The following is a 21,077-nucleotide window of genomic DNA, read 5'->3' on the forward strand; positions in this document are numbered from 1 at the left end:
TGAAGAAATGTTGAGAAACAAATTTAATACATACGGGAAAGACTTCTACACCAAAAAGTAAAAATTGCTCCAGAGAAATTAAAGATGGCCAAACAAAGGGCCATAACATTCTGTGAAATGAAAAATCAAATATTGTAAAAATCTCAATTATTTCCACTTAGTCTATGTATCTGATGCCATACCAATAAAAATCCAATTGAAATTGTTAAATTGACTTTAACGTATACATGAATCAAAAGTCATGATTAGCTAATACATGTTTAAGAACAAACTTACGGGACTATTTTTCAGGACTGACTATATAGCTGTAATGATTAAGATATTTTGGGATTGGTTTATGAACACATGGACCAATACAAAAGAAGACAGATCCTAGAACATGAACCCACTCCCTGTGGTCACCTGTTTAGGACAAAGGTGCTGTGGCCAGGCAGTGGGGAGACCCATGTGGGAAAAATTTTCATCTGGATCCTCCTTTTACCATTGTAAAATCATTTCCACATGGGTAATATAATATGCCTTGGGTTTGGGCCATAATCCCAAAAAACGCCATCCTAAACAACATAATCCTGGATGCTGAAATCCCAGAAGAGTGAAATACCTAATGTCCAAAATTCTACAAGTGAAAATCACGACGCAACTCTTCTGCATACAACAAAAAACACAATAATCCCTTTCTCAGAATTCAGATTTCAGATTTCAGGATTTTAACAATCAGAATTTTATTCTTTCAGGATTGTGATGTGCAGGATTACAGATATTTGTGATTTTAGACTTTGGGGATTTTGATTTTGGGGGATTTCGATCTTTTGAGATTCCAACATTCTGAATTATGGCATTGGGAATGTGTCTTTAAGAATTATGATCAGCACCAAAATACTTTAAATGTAAATGCTAAAATAATCAACCTTTATAAAGAAAATGTAGGAAAATATTTTCTTAACCAAAGCCAAGTTTTCTTAAACAGGCCACAAAAAATATGAACCCTAAATAATCTGCAAAGCTGTACACTTTTCTTCATTTAAATACACTATTTGAAGAGTACAATATGAGCTATAAACTATAAGAAAATGCTTTCAATATGTATGTCTCCCAACAAAAAGAATATCTTGAATACGTAAAAACTCCTATGTATCAAGAAGAAAAAGAAAGAAAACTCATTTTTAATGGCCCCAGAGAAATATTTATGTGGGCCAAAAAATAAAAAGGTGTAAAACTGTCTACATTATTCATAATTACCAAAAAAGTGGAAATAACTCAAAGGTTCCTCAACTGTAGAGTGGATAAATTAGTAGTTTACTTTTCATTAACAAAAATTAGTTGTTCTTAATAAGCAATAGTATAGCTGAATATTATTAGAAACATAATAATGAAAGGAATACTACAAAAGAGATTGCATTTATATAAAGTTAAAAGACACAGACAAAACCAATCTATAGTTGTAAATGTCAGAATATTTTGTAATAACTAAGTGTGGATTGCGAAAGGACCTTCTCTTCTATTTCATTGTGAAGCTGCAGGTTACGTGGATGTGTTCATGAAATAAAAGTTCATTAAGCTACACACTAATGAGTTGTGCATTACTTTGTTTTTGTGTTGATATTCAATCAAACATTTATGTAAAAGAAGGATTGCTCAGTTTTCTACACCCAAGTAAATAAGAAATAAAAGTGAAATAATACATCTGAAGAGGATCTTACTAATGTAGTATCTGAAAACTACTGTTAAATTCCAGAGAAGAAAAATGGAGCTAGAAAGCAGATTGTGAGTGAATTTAGAAATGTGTTGATTAAAGAAGATAAGACATTTATAAAGCAAGTAATAAATACCACTAAAATTGCATTTTTCTCTTGAGGTATAATTTTTAAATTGGAGGTCTGATTTTTGAAGGTATTTGAGACTGTCTCTGAAAATCCATTTTGAGAGAAACAAAAATGATTTATAATAATGTGAATTAATGTTACTGTAAAGTCATAGAGTATAATTTTGTATAAATCATCAAAAGGAAGGAGCCTGTTTTAATGAAATGGAGCATTTTAAAGGTACTGCAGATAAATAATTTTTTAAATTGGAAAAATAATGAGAATTCCCTCAACTCATTTTTCTAATATATTAAGGTTCTTTTCCCCCACAGCATACTTGTTAAGTACTCAAAAGGGTCTTTTAGATGGAGTGGAATGATCTGGAACCACACAGCAGGTATCGCATAGCACAACACAGTATGTCATAGATGAAGCTCTGGATAAGCAGGCAAGGGGCACTCTCAGCTTGAGGAAAATGTGTGCATTTATATAACTTCAAATATCCTTGAAATGAGAGAAATCTCAACCTCTGACACAAGCTTGTCAACATTAGCCTCTTGAAATGATTTTAAACACAGGACCTAACAGTTTATGTGTTCTCTTTTCTGCACAACCTTGGCCAAAATATTTTTTTTTTTTACTTTTTTTTCGAGATAGAGTGTCCATCTGTCACCGAGGTTTGGAGTACAGTGGCGCAATGCCAGCTCACTGCAACCTCTGACTCCCTGGTTCAAGTGATTCTCCTGCCTCAGCCTCCTGAGTAGCTGGGATTACAGGAATGTGCTACCATGCCCAGTTAATTTTTTTATTTTTAGTAGAGATGGAGTTTCACCATGTTGGCCAGGATGGTCTCAATCTCTAGACCTCATGATCCACCTGCCTCAGCCTCCCAAAGTGCTGGGATTATAGGTGTGAGCCACTGTGCCCGGCCTGTTTTTACACTTTTTTTTTTTTTTTTTTTGATGGTTATAATGAGTATTTATTTATTTATTTATTTATTTATTTTATTTTTTTTTTATTGCATTTTAGGTTTTGGGGTACATGTGAAGAACATGCAAGGTTGTTGCACAGGTGCACACCTGGCAGTATGATTTGCTGCCTCCCTCCCCTTCACCTATATCTGGCATTTCTCCCCATGCTATCCCTCCCCAACTCCCCACCCCCCCACTATCCCCCCTCCCCCCCAACAGACCCCCGTGTATAGTGCTCCCCTCCCTGTGTCCATGTGTTCTTAATAATAGCCATTAAGACTGTATCTCACTGTGGTTTTGATTTGTATTTCTCTAATGATCAGTGATGTTGAGGTTTTTTTTATATGTTTATTGGCTGCATGTATGTCTTCTTTTGAGAAATGTCTGTTCATGTCCTTTGTCCATTTTTTTTTTTTTTTTTTTTTTTTTGATATGGAGTCTCCCTCTGTCACCCAGGCTAGAGTGCAGGGACATGATCTTAGCTAACTGCAAACTCCACCTCCTGGGTTCAAGTGATTTTCCTGCCTCAACCTCCCCAGTAGCTGGCATTACAGATGTCCACCATGACGTCCTGCTAATTTTTGTATTTTTAGTAGAGAGAGGGTTTCACCATCATGGTCAGGCTGGTCTCGAGCTCCTGACCTCAAGTGATCCACCCTCCTTGACCTCCCAAAGTGCTGGGATTATGGGCCTGAGCCTCCACACCCAGGCTTGCCCATTTTTTAATGGGGTTGCTTTTGTCTCGTAAATTCAAGTTCCTTATAGATGCTGAATGTTAGACTTTTATTAGATATATAGTTTGCAATTATTTTATCCAATTCTGTAGGTTGTCAGTTTACTCTGTTGATAGTAATTTTGCTGTGCAGAAGCTCTTAAGTTTAATTAGATCCCACTTGTCAATTTTTGCTTTTGTTATGATTACTTTTGATATCTTTGTCATAAAATCTTTGGCCATTACTATGTTCAGGATGGTACTGCCTAGGTTGTCTGCCAGGGTTTTTATAGTTTTGGGTTTTACATTGATGTCTTCAATCCATCTTGAGTTGATTTTGGTGTATGGGGTAAGGGGGGGTCTAGCTTCACTCTTCTGCATATGGTTAGCCAGTTATCCCAGCACCATTTATTGAAGAGGGAGTCTTTTCCCCATTGCTTGTTTTTGTCAGCTTTGTCCAGGAACAGATGGTCATAGATGTGCAGCACTTATACACTGTGGGTGGGAGTGTAAATTAGTTCAACCATTGTGGAAAGCAGTATGGTGATACCTCAAAGAGCTAAAAGCAGAACTACCATTCGACCCAGCAATCCCATTTCTGGGTATACACCCAGAGAAATATAAATTATTCTACCATAAAGTTACATGCACATGGCTGTTCACTGCAACACTATTCACAATAGAAAGACACAGAATCAAGCTAAATGCCCATAAATGACAGACTGGATAAAGAAAGAATGGTACATATGCATCATGGGGTACAATGCAGCCACAAAAAATAGCAAAATCATGTCTTTTTTGGAAACATGGATGGAGCTGGAGGCTATCATCCTTAGCAAACTAACACAGAAACAGAAAACCAAACTCATGTTCTCACTTCTAAGTGGGAGCTATAACGATTAGAACTTACGAATGCGAAGAAGGAAACAAGAGTCACTGAGGTGAGGAGGCTGGAATGGGGGAGAGGGACAGAAAATATAACTATTGGGTACTGAACTTAATACCCGGGCCATGAAATAATCTGTACAACAAACCCCCATGATACATGTTTACTTATGAAACAAATCTTTACAACCCAAACCTAAAATAAAAGTTAAAAAAAAAGAGGCTCTGCTACATCAACCTGGGTCATCCCAAGTGGCATGTTAAGTGCCTGAAATGAGCCAGGCTGTGCACCAGGAGCTTCCAAGCAATGTTTCATTGCTTTGGTTTGCTTGGTGCCAATTACAATATATCTGTTTCAGAATTCTCTTGGCTAACCAGATGTTACAGGAGGTCTTGTGTTTATTTTGTGGCTTTTTAAAAAATGAGTCTCAAGTCCCACTGATGTCCTTGTAAAATTAATACTTCCAGCAAACTTCTTTGCTGTCCATAAAGGAATTTGACTGAATATTCTGTTCTCTCTGGTACTATTGGCAGTAAGTATTCAGAGAATGCAATGCTTGTATTCTGTGCATTTCCTGGTAAGCATGTGTCTTGTCACCTGCCGTTCATTTTCTGTATGAAGGTTTGAGAACTTCCTAATACTACAGACTGTGGAAACTCCCTGATCTAACATCCAAATAGAAGGTTATACACTCAGTAAAAAAGGAATTTACAATCTGTTTTGAAAGATCACATTATAAAACAAATCAGACTGTAGCAAAAAGAGATGAAAATCCTGGTCAAATGATTAAGTCAGCTAAAATATTTTATCTTTGCTCTGAAAAAAGTCATAACTCAACCCTCAGTTGTTTGCTATGGATAAATAAATATTAACTTATTTCTCTTGTCTAAAAATGAGGATGTGGTGGAGGAAGTCTACTCACTTATTCAATATTTATTGGGAACTTATTATGGGTCATATATTGCAGTGAATGAAACAAGAATTCTTTCCCTTATAGAGCTTGCATTCTGGTGAGTATGGGCATGAAAGAGAGCGAAAGAGAGAGAGAAAGGGGGAGAGAGAGAGAGAGAGAGAGAGAGAGAGTGTGTGTGTGTGTGTGTGTGTGTGTAAGGAGAATCAGCACATGGTATTTATAAGAATCTAAATAAGAAAAATATACAGTATGTTAGAGAGTGGTAAGTTTGTGGAGGAAACATATCAAGGAAAAGGATAGGAAGTGCATTTTGCGATGTGAAATAGACTAGGCAGCTGGCCTCCAGAAGCGATGACACTGCTGTGAAGACCTGAAGGGAGGGAGGAACAGGCAAATGGAGGTCAAACTACTCAGGCAAAGGCCTGCACAGAGGTGCTGGCCACACTCACAAGACACCAAGGCCAGCAATGTGGCCCGGACAGAGGCACCCAGGGGAGGGTGCCAGCATCTGACGTCAGAAATTCCAAAGGCAAGAGGAAAGAGTGGAGGCTTTATGAGCCTTTCCTCAGACTCTGGCTTTGGTTAGTGAACTGGACATCCTTTTAGCAGAGATGTGTCATAATGCAATGTACATTCTAACAACGTTACTCTGGCTTTTGTGTTGAGAACAGACAGAAGGGAGATCAAGAGAAGCCCAGACACTTATTTGCAGTACAAAATGCAAGTGCAAAACGCAATCGCTGTAATAAGATATGTGTCTAGAGGCAGCAGTGGGGGTGATCTTCTGTGTGTAACTTGAAGGTAGGGCTGGTGACATTTGCCCGGAAATCAGGTGTGGAGTGTGGAAGGAAAACGAGTACCAACCGTCTTACCAAGTGCGTCGGCCCGACAACGACGAGGGTGGGGCTGCCGTGAGCCAGGGGGGACAGGCCATGAGAAGTGCAGGTTGGAAGAGCTCCGATGACCAAATTCGGGTATTTGAATTTTGAGGTTTCTACTAACCTAGTGCTTTCCTATTTGTGGGGAAGGATTACTTGCTTTCAGTCCCAGTTAATTACAAACTGATATCTTTGTAAAACATAATATAACGAACTACTAGAAAAACGTGATTAAAAGTCATACGAAATGCAAGCTCTGATTCTTATTAGCTCCAACAGATAGGAATTAAACCAACTAACTGCTGTAAGAGTTTCTATAAAAACACTTATTTTCATTACACACTATTAATAAAATATCATCTATCTACTAGTCCACAGACAACACATTGGGAAGCACACATTATTGTTTAATCCATAATGTTTCAATTGCTTGTCTACCTATTAGATGTGATTTCAGACACCATAATGTACAGCACTCCTATTACACAATTGATCCTAATCAATTGAGCTTTTCTGGACTTCAGGAATTGAGCAGAGGAAACCCATGCCTCATACAGTGGCAAATTTATGTCATATGAATGTTAGCAAAGCAGAGAGCAGTATTCGTGGCTCAAACTATCAAGAAAGAGAGAGAAACTGAGTATAAAAAAATTATTTAAGAAGATAGTCCACTGTATGGAGAAGCTAGAGACAGGAGTTTGATAAAAACGTAGGAAGTATCTGCTGTTTAAAGAGTGAAAACGGGGGCCGGGCGCGGTGGCTCACGCCTGTAATCCCAGCACTTTGGAGGCCGAGGCAGGTGGATCATGAGGTCAAGAAATTGAGACCATCCTGGTCAACATGGTGAAACCCCGTTTCTACTAAAAATACAAAAATTAGCTGGGCATGGTGGTGCATGCCTGTAATCCCAGCCACTCGGGAGGCTGAGGCAGGAGAATTGCCTGAACCCAGGAGGCGGAGGTTGCGGTGAGCCGAGATCGCGCCATTGCACTCCAGCCTGGGTAACAAGAGCGAAACTCTGTCTCAAAAAAAAAGAGTGATAACGCAGAAAAACTTACATAACTAATTCCATTTTGTTAAGTGGCTTTCATGTTCTTGCACGTGGACTAGGATCATCTTAAACCACAGAGATAATAATGCAAAAACAGCCGTCATGTAGTTTCCAGAACTAACTCTGGGATTACAGGAAAAATGTGTAAACAACTATGTTTTGTTAAATATTTCGAGGATAGTTGTAGCCCGACAAGGACAAAGTTCCCGACTCCTCAGACACTCCCTGGTCCCCAGAGGTCTCTAGCCCTTATGCACCTTTTGATACCAACACCCTCCTCTTCTGCAAATGTCCCTCCCATAAACACCCTCTGGGCAGCCTGAGAAACTGGAGAAGCTACATTAGAACACAAGCTCACCATCTTCTCAGTTTTGCCAGCTTTCCAAATAAACCTACTTTTCCTCTCATCAACCTCGTCTCTGGTGTTTGGCTTTTGAGCAGCCCCGGAACCCAACGTTAACAAACCACCAATGAGTCATAGAATAACAAACTGTAATAAATTCTCTAAAGAAAGATAGTCCATGATGGTGTAATCTGGAAGCTCTGGAAAGGTTGACTTAAAAATGGAGACTATTTGAGTGGGAGTTTATAAAGCTAAGTATTTTATGCAGTAGAAAGAGGACTTTATGGGAAACAGACAAACAGAAAAACCAGTGTATGGAAAGTCCTTGATGCAGGAAGGCAGGAAATAATCAAGTAATTTAGACATAAGTGAAGAAGAGTCCTCAGTGACTGTTTGGAGCAGATCATGAGGATTCCAGACTCTGGAATAAGGGCTGTGGTCTTTGTCCCATGAAAAGTGGTGGGCCGTAGAGAAGATTTAAGACTGGGAGTTTTGAGATTACATTTGTGCTTTATAAAAATTACTCTAGTTCATTGTGAGACTAGATTGAACAAGAATGATGAAGTCTCCTCTAGAAAGTTAGGAGGCTGTTAGAGAAGGGAAGGCAGTGACTTTGATGAGGGTGCTTACCACAGGGGTGGAAAGAAGCAGATTAAATGCATATGTAGATGAAATGTCACTTTAAAGGCACAAAGGGGTAAAGAAAGACAAAATAATTCAGGCAGTTCCAGGTTTCTATAATTAAGAGTAAAAAAAAATCACTGCAATACTGGGAAAAAGAGAAAATGGAATAAAAATACACACTTTACAAAAGTAACAGGGTGGTAACAGAGACCAAAGTAATCAGGTCTCACCACTTTATGCCAATGGCATGATTTCATTAATTTTGACAGAAGTATTTAATTTTAAGTGTATTTACAGTGGCAGGCAATTTATTTAAGCATTAAGATGCTACATTGCATTTTCATAGGCTAATCAGCATTTGACAATTTATTACTTATAAGGAAATCTCAGATTTCACATTTACATGAAAATTACTTAATCAGTTTCTCATTAGACCAGGAAAAAAAAAAAACAAGTGTAATCGAAAAGGAATACTGGGTATATGCATAATCAGATTTCTCTATAGACATTCTGATTGAATTGCTCTGTGCTCTGTGTAGAATATAATAAAATCAGAGAATGAGAGAGAAAAAGAGGAAGAAAAAGAGCTGGATTTTGATATTACAAGCTGTCTAATTTGTTATCAGTGCTGGGAAAGTAACACACAAATGAGAATAGAACCACGTAAATAAATTCTCCATGCTGTTTACCATTTGAGCAGCATTTTTGTATTCTACTATCAGGAATCTGTGTATAAATTATTTACTTTACAAAGACATTTCCTGGAAATTCTGAGCCACAACAGTTTCTCTTCTCATGCAAATAGAGAGGAGACTTACATGCACAGTCAACGTATTCTCTTCGCTTCCTGTTCCTGATCTAGGAGGCTCAGGAAAAGTAGAAGAGAAGACAGCATTTTTACGTCATGTGCAGATCCTGCTGGTTCTAGCGAGATCTTCGCAGCAACGATGACAACAGGAAAGTTTAATAGCAGCACCAGTGTCTGTCCTCGGGTATTAGTTTATATGTAACTCCAAAATGTGGAACTGTGCTGAATTTGCCTTATAACTGAGCCAGAATGAAACTGAACTCACCTTAAGAAATTCAACTTAAGCTATCACCATGACCAGAAGCTCCAATGAGCCCTTTACTTGTAGCATTTGAAGCACTGAAGGGTGATAAAAATATGCAGCAGGACAAAAGCAGTGCAAAGGTAATTTCCAGGGCACTCACATAGATCTGATTGTTTCCAAAGCGCTTCTGAATCTCATAGAGTAGGCTGCCGTCATTGAGCTCGCTGAGTGTTGCCAGGTCATCATTTGGGGCAGGAGGCATTAGCTTGACCTGGGGAAGAACAGGAAGTATGATCAATTCTAATTGCTTTCCAATCAACTTTCTTCACAGCTGGATGTTCCACTTTTAATTACCTGTCAAAAGTTTAACGACAACCTGAGCTAGGAACTGTTATTAAAAGATGAAATGGTTCAATGAAAAAGAAAAAAAACCATCTGAAGTCACAGAGCAATGTATTCAGATGAGAATTTCTGTTCTATCCTCCCTGGTGTGCAGATGCACACACCCCGTTTGCTACCTTGTCACTCAGGCATTAGGTATGCCAGGATCATGTCAGCATGTTGACTCTTCTTATTCCCTACTGATATCTTAGTCGGCTCCGTACTGTTCTCAGTCCTCGGAAAGACAGGCAGTCGAACCGCTCATATATTTGTCGTGTTCCCTAAGCTAAAGCAAAACTTCTCATGTTACCATTGTTGGCATGGTAAGGAAGAAATGTGTATGGAATTTAGATTCTGCATTCATTCAGGATGAGGCTAGGTTTTAAAAGTAGATTCTAGATCTTTCTATTCTGCTCTATATTACTTTTAAGATCAAGGTAGCTATGAGATTAAAATAACTGTCATAAAGAAAAAAATGCTTTCCTATTCAATTTAATATGCTGTGAAAGTTTAAAGACTGTGCAACATTTCAAATAAAAAAGATGAATTTGGATTCTTTAATTAAATGAAAATCCATTATTTTCAAATTAGAAATGGGCAAGTTTAATTTGATGTACACAGAATATGCTGAGAAAAGCAGACACTTGTTGTAATACGGTAGTAGTGTTTTTAATGTCACACACAGAGGAGCAAAGGGACAAGAATATTCGTATCAATGTGAGTTGTTTGATACTCCTAGTAAATTTTTAATAATTGATATTTGTATTCATGTTTGTAGTCTATGTTTATATTTGCATTTTGTATTTGTATCTGTATTATATATTAATAATAGTACATACCATTGCTAAACAATTTGAACATAAATATTTCTTCTTATCAAGTAAGTATAGTATAAAAAGTACTAAACATTGTTAATAAAACTAAATTTAGGATTATTTTTTCTGACATTAGTGAACATTTCGCAAAATGTAATCTTTTCCGTGAATTCACAAAGTCAGTTGATTTTCTCTCCGGACTTTCTAAACCTAACGTATTAATAATAGAAACACAGGCTGGTGGATCACACCCGCAATCCCAGCACAGGGAGGCTAAGGCAGGTGGATCACTTGAGATCAGGAGTTTGCGACCGACGTGTCAAAGCCTCACCTCTACTAAAAATACAAAAAAAATTAGCTAGACATGATGGCACACGCCTGTAATCCCAGCTACTCAGGAAGCTGAGGTACAAGAATTGCTTAAACCCAGGAGGTGGAGGTTGCAGTGAGCCAAGATAGAGCCACTGCACTCCAGCGTGGGTGACAGAGCACGTCTCTGTCTCAAAAACAAAAAACAAAAAAAACCCATACACACACACACACACACACACACAATATACATATACATACACACACACATACACACAATATACATATATATAGACACACACACACACACAATATACATATATATACACACACACATACACACAATATACATATATATATAGACACACACACATACACACAATAATAGAAACACAAATTGAGTAGTAGGCATGTTGAAAGGTCAGAGCACGGTTTGTTATGAATTCTAGTTAAAATGGTGGCATGGCAGCAAGCTTTATGGCACTGGAGTTCAAACCATTTGTATAAGCAGGAAACACAATATTCCAGTACGTGCATGTTCGTTAAAAACTAATTTGTAAAATATTCCATTAGCTGGGCACGGTGATTTGCCCTGTAGTCCCAGCTACTCAGGAGGCTGAGGCGAGAGGATTATTTGAGCCCCAGGGTTTGAGGCTGCAGTGAACAATGATAGTGCCACTACACTCCAGCCTGGGTGACAGGGCTAGGCCCTCTCTCAAAAAAGAAAAAAAATCTAGATCTCAGAAATATCAAGAACAAGACTGCCCCCTTCCCCACCAAGGTGCACAAACTCAAACACCCTGAGTTCATTATCTTTTCTACTTTGCAGCACTTAAAGGAAAAACACTTCCAAATATCTTTCTGCATTAACCTACAAAAAGCACATAATATAGTCTTACTAAAAGTAGTTATTTCACGTTGGGTTAGAGACATAGCTTTAAGGCGTTGATGCTGTCAGAATTATCTACTTAAATCGTTCAAGAGTTGTATCCCAAAACTGGCGCTTTTTGTTGATAAAAATAGAAGTCATAGTGTTCCAGCTATGCCAGTGTTTCCTGGGTTGTCAAAACAATTCTGAAATTGTTTGATATCAACTTTTTAACATTATACGCTGAGTTCCACTTTGAGGAGCTTCATAGGCACAAAGCGCTACCTAGACTGACGGCTCAGAGAGAGGCATGAAAACAGAAGAAATGATGCTGCCTTTACCGTAGCCCTCAGGCAAAGGAACTGGTGGTCTCGATCCAGGCAGTTTTTAATTCTGCATTCATCGGTCGTGCAAATTCAGGTAAATATCTTAGACGGTAATTTGAGCTTCCCCACTTCGAAAGTTAGAAAACGCAAGCTCTTCTAACTCTAAAACATCAATTATTTGTATTCAGCTGGGTGAACAAGAGTGTTTCAATCCCAGTCGTACATCTTCCTATCTGTGAGTTCTTGAATATTTTTCTTCCTTAACATGATGAAGCTGCTTTTCATTCTCTATGTGATGAAAGATAGTATGTACTTCATAGAGTGGTTGAGAGAATTAAATATACGAGGAGAATTTGGTCCTGTACCTCCTCTGCAGCTAAGTGTCCCTCATTAGTGCCCTTAGTAACATATCTAGGGGCCATGGAGACCATGTAACTTCCTGCCAGCTTCCCTTGGGGCTGGGGGAGGGAGGCATGCAAGTGAGTGTGGGAAGTCCTGGGTCTGTCTGTGCTGTTCTCAGCAAAGACACTCGGTTTTCCTTTGCTTTAGGAATCAAAGTTCTCGTTCACATATTTCTTTCTGAAGAAGGTTCTTCTACTGAATAACATTAGTTTTTAAACTTTGGCATTCATTGTTACAGCCCAACATTCTTAATTAATGGATGAAGAACTTGAGACCCATAGAGGACATGTGCTTTTTCTAGGGTCACACGGCTGATAAATCAGAAGCAGAAGCTGGCATGAAAACCACTGGGAAGCAGGAGGAATCCAGTGGATAATGGATACATCTGATGACATCCATTCAATAATGTGCCACATTTCCCTTGCTTATCTTCTTTGTTGGTCATTGTGGTAGAGGTTTAGTACAAAGAAGAACAAAGGAATGATGTTTGTGACCTCCTCTAGGCCGGACAGAAGTTAGGACAGAAATAAGAAATTACAAGTACAAAATGTACATGAAGGGAAAAGCATGACGCTTTGAAAAGAGAAAAACTTCACATTAGATGGTCCGAGAAGTCCTCTTTGAAGAGGTCACACTGAAGTTGAAATTGCACATAATTTTAAAAGGCAGTCCTGTGGGATGTTGGGGGAGATGTCTCAGGGAGAGGGAAGGACACGGTGAGGGCTGGAAGGTGGGGAGGAGAGGGGGGTGTGGGAGGCCCTGGAATCTGCCCTGGTGTGGAAGAGGTGGGGGGAAGCAGCAGCGGGGGATACTGAAGGAGCTGGCAAAGGGTCCTGAGCCCTGAGGAAGAGCTGCTTCATTCCAGGAACTAGCGAAAGTCACAGAGGGTAATGAGCATGGGGACGGCAAGACCAGCTTCACCGTGCCAAGACAGCACTCTGGCAGCTGGAGCAGAGGAGAGGCAGGAGTGGTGAGAACAGTAGCAAGCTCTAGAAAAAAGGGGCCCAAGAAGAGGCCAAAGAGGAGGAGCAACGGATTGGACGTACATTAATTTAAGAAAAAGAGGACCTGCCATATGCAACTGTATGCAACTAAATTGCACTTGATTTCCTAACCAGAATTAACTTAGACAAGCTTGAGGGTTTCCTTATAAAGATGGACAACTTGACTGCATTCCAGGATCACAGACTGGAACAGTTGCCTTTGGATATAAAAGTCATCTAGAAAATAAGTGCCATTAGGTAAGAATGCATGTTCTAGAGGTTAAATAACTTTTGGCCAAAGTCCTATGTAGAGAGACACATAAAAGGGAACGTTCACCATCAGTTTAGGGATGGATGTAAATATATTTTCTTTTAATACCTTTGCAACATTTTTCCGAAGTACATGAACTTACACACACATATAGACAACTCCAAAAACTATCTATGCATGCATGTATACCTGCATGTATGTACAAAAATAATCCATATGCATATTCATACATGTACATAATTTGATGTAGATCAATAACGATTGCAATAACTTTGAGGAATGTGAAAATAAGGTAAAACTCTCCAGCGAGTTAGCATACATCCTTAACTCCCAAAGGAATCAGAAGCAGGAGGAAGATCAAGAGCAAGATTAGTATTTTCTTCAGGAGTAATGATTTATGCTAGGATAAAAAGATCCCTCTTACAGTCACGATGCTAACAACTTCAATGCAAATTTCTGTGTGCACATTTAGAAAAGGCATGAATAGTACTAACAGAAGTTCTGCATTCGTTCCAGCAAGCCTGGAGCAGCTATCACAGACATCTCATTGGTATTCCTGTGGATTCTCGTCTTCAGTGGCACAGCTGTTACATGGGTCAGAGAAACTACTAGGCTGACAGTAAAAATGTGAATACTCCCTAGCCTGTTTATAGTTACACAGTGGGGTAGATCCAGTGTGAGAGCAGATCAAAGGAAGAGTTCCTTGCATTTCTCACATCCAGATTCCAAAAGAACCCGAAAGGAAGCTTTGATAATCAATCTTAAGCAAGGCTATCAAAGGAACACATTCTTTACAGATTTCAAAAGCACTGTGACAGCTGATAAGTAGAAAGAAAAATACCAAGTATGCTGTGAGTGTTTTTATGTCGCAGTTGTAGGCTAAAAAGTGGGCACCGCCAATGTCTACCAAACAATCACAAGAGTCATTACCAGGTAAGGACAAGAGATTACCTATCCTCTCCAAAACTGACCATCAAGGTTTTTATTCTGTATATTTCCGAAAGGAGAGATCTAAAACACAAGATAGACATAATTTAGAATAGAAGACCAGGAAGAATTTAGGAGAAAGACTTTGAGGAATGTTTCGAGCTCCAAAGTGAATTTAAGTTTTGAAAGTTTTCTGAATTTGCTGATCCTTTGTCTCTACTGTGTGGATGCTGTTTTGAGCACCGTGGGCTTTACCGTGTTGTCTTGTTTTGTTTGCTTGTTTGTGACTTCTCTCTGGGAGGTTAGCAGTACATGTCCAGTGACTGGAAGCCCAACGGGCAGCAGAGATGATCTGACAGGTGGGATCAGGGCAACAGGATTTGGAGGAAGGCAGTCTAGTAAGCATAAGTAAAAAGAAAAGAGGAAATGTTTTAAAAAAGACTATGTGTTGACTGGAATGACCAGATTAGGAAAGGGTGATAAAATGACACATACTTTACTTCGCTTCCCAAGGCCTCCACCCATGCCATGCCTGGACGGTCCTGTGTAGTTTTGCCCTCCTTTTGTTACTCTGCCAAGTGTTTCTTAAATAGTGAAGTCTACCAGCCCCTTTCCCTTTCCCGTTACTTGGTTGGGGATCTATGGGCTGGTGTACATGTGTGCTGGTGGAGAAAGTTAGAGCCGATCCTAGAAACCCGCTGTGGTGCCCCCAATAGAGCACTGGAAACAAAATAAAAGAAACAGTTCAGATTCTAGATAATTCATTTAACTTGTTTTTCGACACAGGGTCTCACTCTGTAGTCCATGCTGGAGTGCAGTGATGACATCCTAGCTCACTGCAGCCTCCAACTTCTGAGCTCAAGCAATCCTCCCAACTCAGCCTCCCGAGTTGGTGGGCCCACAGGTGTGCACCACCATACCCTGCTAATTTTTAAATATTTTGTAGAGATGGGGTTTTGCTATGTTGCCCAGGCTGGTCTTGAACTACTGGCCTCAAGCAGTCCTTGGCCTCTAAAAGTGTTGGGATCATAGGTGTAAGCCACTGCTCTCAGACAGTTTAACTTTCTTGAGTTTAAGTTTGATCAGCTTGAAACTCAGTTTGAAACTTGAGTTTAAGTTATGTAGTGAAAGTAGACAATAGCTTGCTCACAGTGACATTTTGAGAATTCAGATAATGCAGGTGAAAGAATTTTTAAGCTTTGAAATATTAATCAACATACTATTTTGCATTATTATTTTCTAAAATATTCTACATTTACATTGAAAAATATAAAGTCCTGTGGATGTATTGACTGGAACTACATACCTTTAGAGCAGATCCCTGCAAGGAGTAAAAGATTTTATTGTTCTGGCAAAACTAGAGTATGTAATTCCAGTCAGTCTCATACAGTCAGTCTATACAGTAATAAAAATAAATGATACATCCATCTGACTGCATTTGTATTATGTTCCTGATAGTAACATATGGCCTCACCTACTGTCATCTTTATAACAACCATAAAAGGCTGGTCCTATGTTCCCATTTTACAGATGAGGCTCAGTGAGGCTATGGAACTTCCACAGAGCTCCTGAGTTACAGACCTGAACCACAGCAAAGCTGCATGTCCCTGTCAGGCTTTCTCTCTACTCAAGGCTATCATGGCTTCACTAAATAGAATAAAGACTTGACTTGAATTTCAACCTTAAACCTAAGTTAAATAAAATGTGAGAAAGAAGAGAGGGAGGAAAGATGGGAAATAAGAAGTGAGGGAACCAAGAAAAGAATGAAAAAAACCCAGCAGTTAAGGGAGGAAACCAGGAGTCAAAGGGAAGAGAAGGAAGTCTTGCACATTATAACTAATTTAAGAAACATTCTGTGTTCTCAGAGAAATTATAAAAACAAATGTTAATTTTAGTGGTTCTTGGAAATCAAAAAAAAGTTACAATGTTAAATCAAGCCTTTAATATCCATTTACACAGTTACCACTTGGTAAGACCTACACTTTAAAAATCTGGAAAGAGAGATGCTAAGTCGTTTTTATTTTAATTTAAAAAATTTTTCCACATGATGTATTTATTTCTAAAATGTGAATCAGAACTTTATAGCTTTGAAAAGTGTTTTGGAAAGCTTTCCTATGAAACGTGAATATATAATCTGCTCAGTTTCTCATGCTAATCTTCCCTGGAGAGGACCGTCCAGCTCGCACCTTGTGGGCAAGAGCATATGGGAACATGATGGACACAGCATGGCATGTTAGTGGGTGAGCATGAGATCACATGGGAGCAGAGAGCCCGGGCAGCGCCTTTCCATCTTTAATAACACATAAACAGAACATGGTTACAATTACTCTTTATCACTAGGATACAATTGTAAAATGTCTACATTAAAACAGAAAAGTTATCTCATGAAGAATACGATTGATATTCTTATGCTGTGAATGTCTTATGTTTGAAGGATATTTTATGTCTTTTGGAAATATCTTATTAAGTTACCACTTAAAAGCAATCAATCTGCTAATCAGAAATTGCTTTGACTCCACAGAGGGAGAAATCTCAGTACCTTGATGAAAGGGTTGACCTAGTTTGCTCTTCTTTAATTAAATAAATGATAGTCATACTTACTACTGTTAAACTCAAACACCTAATTAATACAGCTTGAAAGCAAATTAATAGAAATGGACAATAATTTCACATATACACATTGACTACAAGTCACGCCGTTATCAATAATTGCATTCGAAAGTGTGTGGATGTTGGTTACTTTGAACAGTAGGAAATCAATTAGCCTGAGATTTTTCCACACATTTCTATAAATGAATTAAGACAAAATCCTTCAAAACAATACCAGTAAAAACAAAAACACATTTTAAAGTTATCTTTAATTTCTCTAATAAATGTAATTAATAATATTAATATTCCCATTCTTAATAACAAAGTATGAGGAAAATAACTCCGTAAGTTTAAAAACAGCATTCAATTGTCGGCCATACTCAATTTCTTTGCTCACATACCTATTCTAACAGAATCATATGATGTAATATTTTAATCAATCAATAAGTTATTGAAAAAACGAAATATTTCCCCTCCCAAATGGAAACATATATACGTATAAATATATATACATATGAGATATTATTTTGTTAAAGCTAAAGGTGAGCAGTAATGGGTTTATCTATCACAAGAGAAAACACCCCGTAAGACTTTATTCAAAGTAGCTGCCCATGAAAACAATCAGGAAACAGAAATCATTCTTGAGATTCAGCTGTTGTAAAGTAACTCAGAAATCTGTTTCCTCACCACTCAACTGCAAACTAATTTGAGTCTTAAATATCTGTATTGAAAACAAAAACTAAGCTTTTAAATTACTACATTTACGAGCACAGTTTTAAAATGTATGAGGGGGAGATGGTGTTAGACATAGTTAATCAACAGTCATTTTTCCTCTAGTACAGGATACTAATTGCAGGATAGTATTAAATCATAACTGGAAATGGAAAGTTATGTCAGACATTAAAGTACACAAATTATATGGCTCAGAAACACTTGGAATGTTAACAGAAGTTAATAGGATCCTTTAGAAAGTTAAGACATATTTTGCCAGGTGTGATGGCTCACACCTGTAATCCAAGCACTTTGGGAGGCTAAGATGGGTAGCTCACCTGAGCCCAGGAAGTCAGGATCAGCCTGGGCAACATAGTGCGACCCCCATCTTAATAAAAAATAAAAGAAAAAGGTCAGGCATGGTGGCATACACCCTAGTCCCAGCTATCTGGAAGCTGAGGCAGGAGGATCACTAGAGCCTGGGAGATTGAGCCTTGATGAGCCATGATTGTGACACTGCACTCCAGCTTGAGTGACATGGTGATCTTCTGTCCCCGAAAATATATACGTATTTTGTCTTAAACTTTACCTAACCTTTAATTTGTCTAGTACTATGGACTAATTGTATTCTTCCAAATCTATATGTGGAAGCCCCAATTCCTAATGCAACTGTATTTGGAGATAGGGCCTATAAGGAAGTGATTTAGGTTGAATGAAATCCTGAGGGTGGGATCCTGATCCTACAAGATTACTCCAGAGAGTGCCCTCCCCCTGTTCCTCTCTGCCTCTCCCTCCTTCCCATTCACGCTGCCTCCCTCTGCCCACCCTGCAAGGGTGGAAAGGTGTCCTGCACCTGCAGTCAGCCTGCACCTTGACCTTGGACTCTCAGAATCCAGACACCTTCATGACTCTGAGAAAGGCATGTCTGTTGTTAAAGCCACCCAGACTGTGGTGTTTGTCATGGCAGCTTGAGCAGATGAATACACCTACTAAAATTTAAAAGTGTTTCAAATGTTTTCCTTACCTGTTTTAGTTACTTGAAATAACAAAAATTAATAAAATTAAAATTAAATTTTAAGAAGATCTTTAGAACACCTGGCTAAAATGTCTGTAAAATATTAAAAATTAGATACACTGAAGAAAAATATTTTCCAAGATAGAAGTTATTTTGCCACCTATAAAACAGAAATACACAAAAGTCATTTATTTCTGTGGCCATAATTAAAGAAAATACATTAATTTCCATAACTCCAAGCTCATCCCTTTCTCCCCCTTCAAATAAAAAATTATCTCCCATAACTTGGGTACCAGAGCAGGACACACATGTACACACAGACACACATGCAACATAAACACACAGACACACACAGATACACACACAAGGCATGACCATAGTTACTTTTAAGATTAAATGATTCAGTGACTGCTTTGCCCTTCTTGTTTGTAAAATATTTGGATCATTGAAATAAACCAAAAATCACAGAATACGTAAAAGTAAAAATAATGACAAATGATTCAACTGGAAATATTTAAGAAGTAATATACTGGCTGAGCTTACATTCCTGGTATATAAGTCAAAACCAAAATTCAAATTGTTGTAAAGAACAACAGCATTTAAGTTTGTGGATCAGTTTATGAAAACTGCAAGCAAAATATTAACCTATGCATTAAGTAGTCTTTGAATGGAAATCAGTACACGTTTGTTTTTGAAATATGTTGGATTTTAATATATTACTTGATACGAAAAAGCACTAGTACACACACAGTGAGGGCATGATTACCTGCTCGGGTTTGGTGGACCCACTCATCGTGGGGTTTTCAGGGGTGCTGTCCTGAGACTGCTGATTACACAGACCTTTTGTGGCATCTCTGAACATAGTGTCTTTTTCCAACAAACTGTCTTGCTTGGCGATTGGTAACACCAGGGGACTGCTACAAGAAAAATATCAATGCTACAATTAGTATCTTTCTAATGTTTCATCAAGTGAAAACTGTCAGCACAGGATAGCTGGACTATAGATGGTGATTTTATTTAGATAAGAAATACTTCTTAGAAGCTGCAGGCAAGAAATTAATGAGAAATTTGTAAACCTTTTGAAATTAATTCCAGACTTTATTCAATTTTACCTTTAAAAGAAAAAATATATATTTATTTGAACTCCAGAAGAAAATGTTTACAAATGTATATCTGACTATAACACATGAATCAATACACAATTTAAGAGCTGGGATTGAAATGCAGGCCTGAACTAGGCAAGATGCAACATTTGAATGCAAAAATGGATTGCAAACAACCTAATAAAGGCATAATTGTATAATTAGTTTAAAAATTACTCATATAGGATTTAAAGTATAAAATCATGGGCAAAATTTCAAGTTTGCAATGGAATAATATGAGAATTTAAAAAATAATATCTTTAAGGACCACAATATTACAAGCAGAGTAACTTTTGTTAGTTCTATACAGCTCAAAGGAGGCCAAAAATAAATGATACTTAATTTTTTATTCTTCTATTGACTTTATTGCCAAAATACAGCCATTATTTTATAATGTTCATTAAAAACAAATAGAAAATAAACGTTAAATTTGCATTGTATCACTTTAAGATTTAAAAATGTGTCTCCTGAATTGTTAGCATATAAACAGAAATGCATGTGTATTTAATCAAGTGAAATCTATATAAACATAAGTATTTCATGTAGTCTACCATTGTCACTGAGATTCTAATTAGAGCTAATTTTTTGCCTCTTTTAAACTTCTATTTATTGAGGTCTAGTTTACATCCAGTAAAACCCAACCTTTCTTGTTTAGTTCAATGAGATTCAATTTTGCATAAGCAAAATAACCAGAAATGTACAGAATACTTTATCATTTCCAAGAGACCCCTTGTGCCCCTTGGAGTCAATTATGATTAGGTATGATAGTGGTTTCTCACACTGTGATTCTAATTTGAATTTTATTTTCTTATTTTAGAATACTTACTAAATAAAAATGGAATATATCTAAGGTGTATAATGTGGTCATATTTGATATACATTTTGTAAAGGCTACTACAATTCTTTAATTAACATATCACATTAGATCTCCAAAACTTGCTCATCTTACGACTTAAAGTGTGTGCTCTGCGACTGACACTTCTCCTTGCTCACACTCTCCAATGCCTGGCAGCCACTGTTCTACTCTCTGCTTCTGCGATTTTCAGGTTTTTAGAGTCCACACACAAGCAAGATCATGCGCTATTTGTCTGTCTGTGTCTGGCTTA

At 37.9% G+C, this 21,077-nt stretch overlaps 1 protein-coding gene across 3 annotated transcripts in view; it reads right to left on the reverse strand.

The window, feature by feature from the left end:
• Window positions 1-21,077, reverse strand: part of MYO16 (myosin XVI) — a 700,871-nt gene that overhangs the window by 341,249 nt on the left and 338,545 nt on the right. For all 3 annotated transcript variants that reach the window (XM_064361880.1, XM_064361879.1, XM_021677383.2), the window contains exons 10-11: window positions 19,596-19,746; window positions 9,393-9,503 (exon numbers count right to left, since the gene is read on the reverse strand). In XM_064361880.1, the coding sequence (XP_064217950.1) occupies window positions 9,393-9,503; window positions 19,596-19,746 (262 nt within the window). The remainder of the gene's footprint in view (window positions 1-9,392; window positions 9,504-19,595; window positions 19,747-21,077) is intronic.

This window comes from Aotus nancymaae, unplaced genomic scaffold (assembly GCF_030222135.1).
Source record: "Aotus nancymaae isolate 86718 unplaced genomic scaffold, 86718_ANA_hifiasm-v0.15.2.pri h1tg000044l, whole genome shotgun sequence".
Classification (NCBI taxonomy): Eukaryota; Metazoa; Chordata; class Mammalia; order Primates; family Aotidae; genus Aotus; species Aotus nancymaae.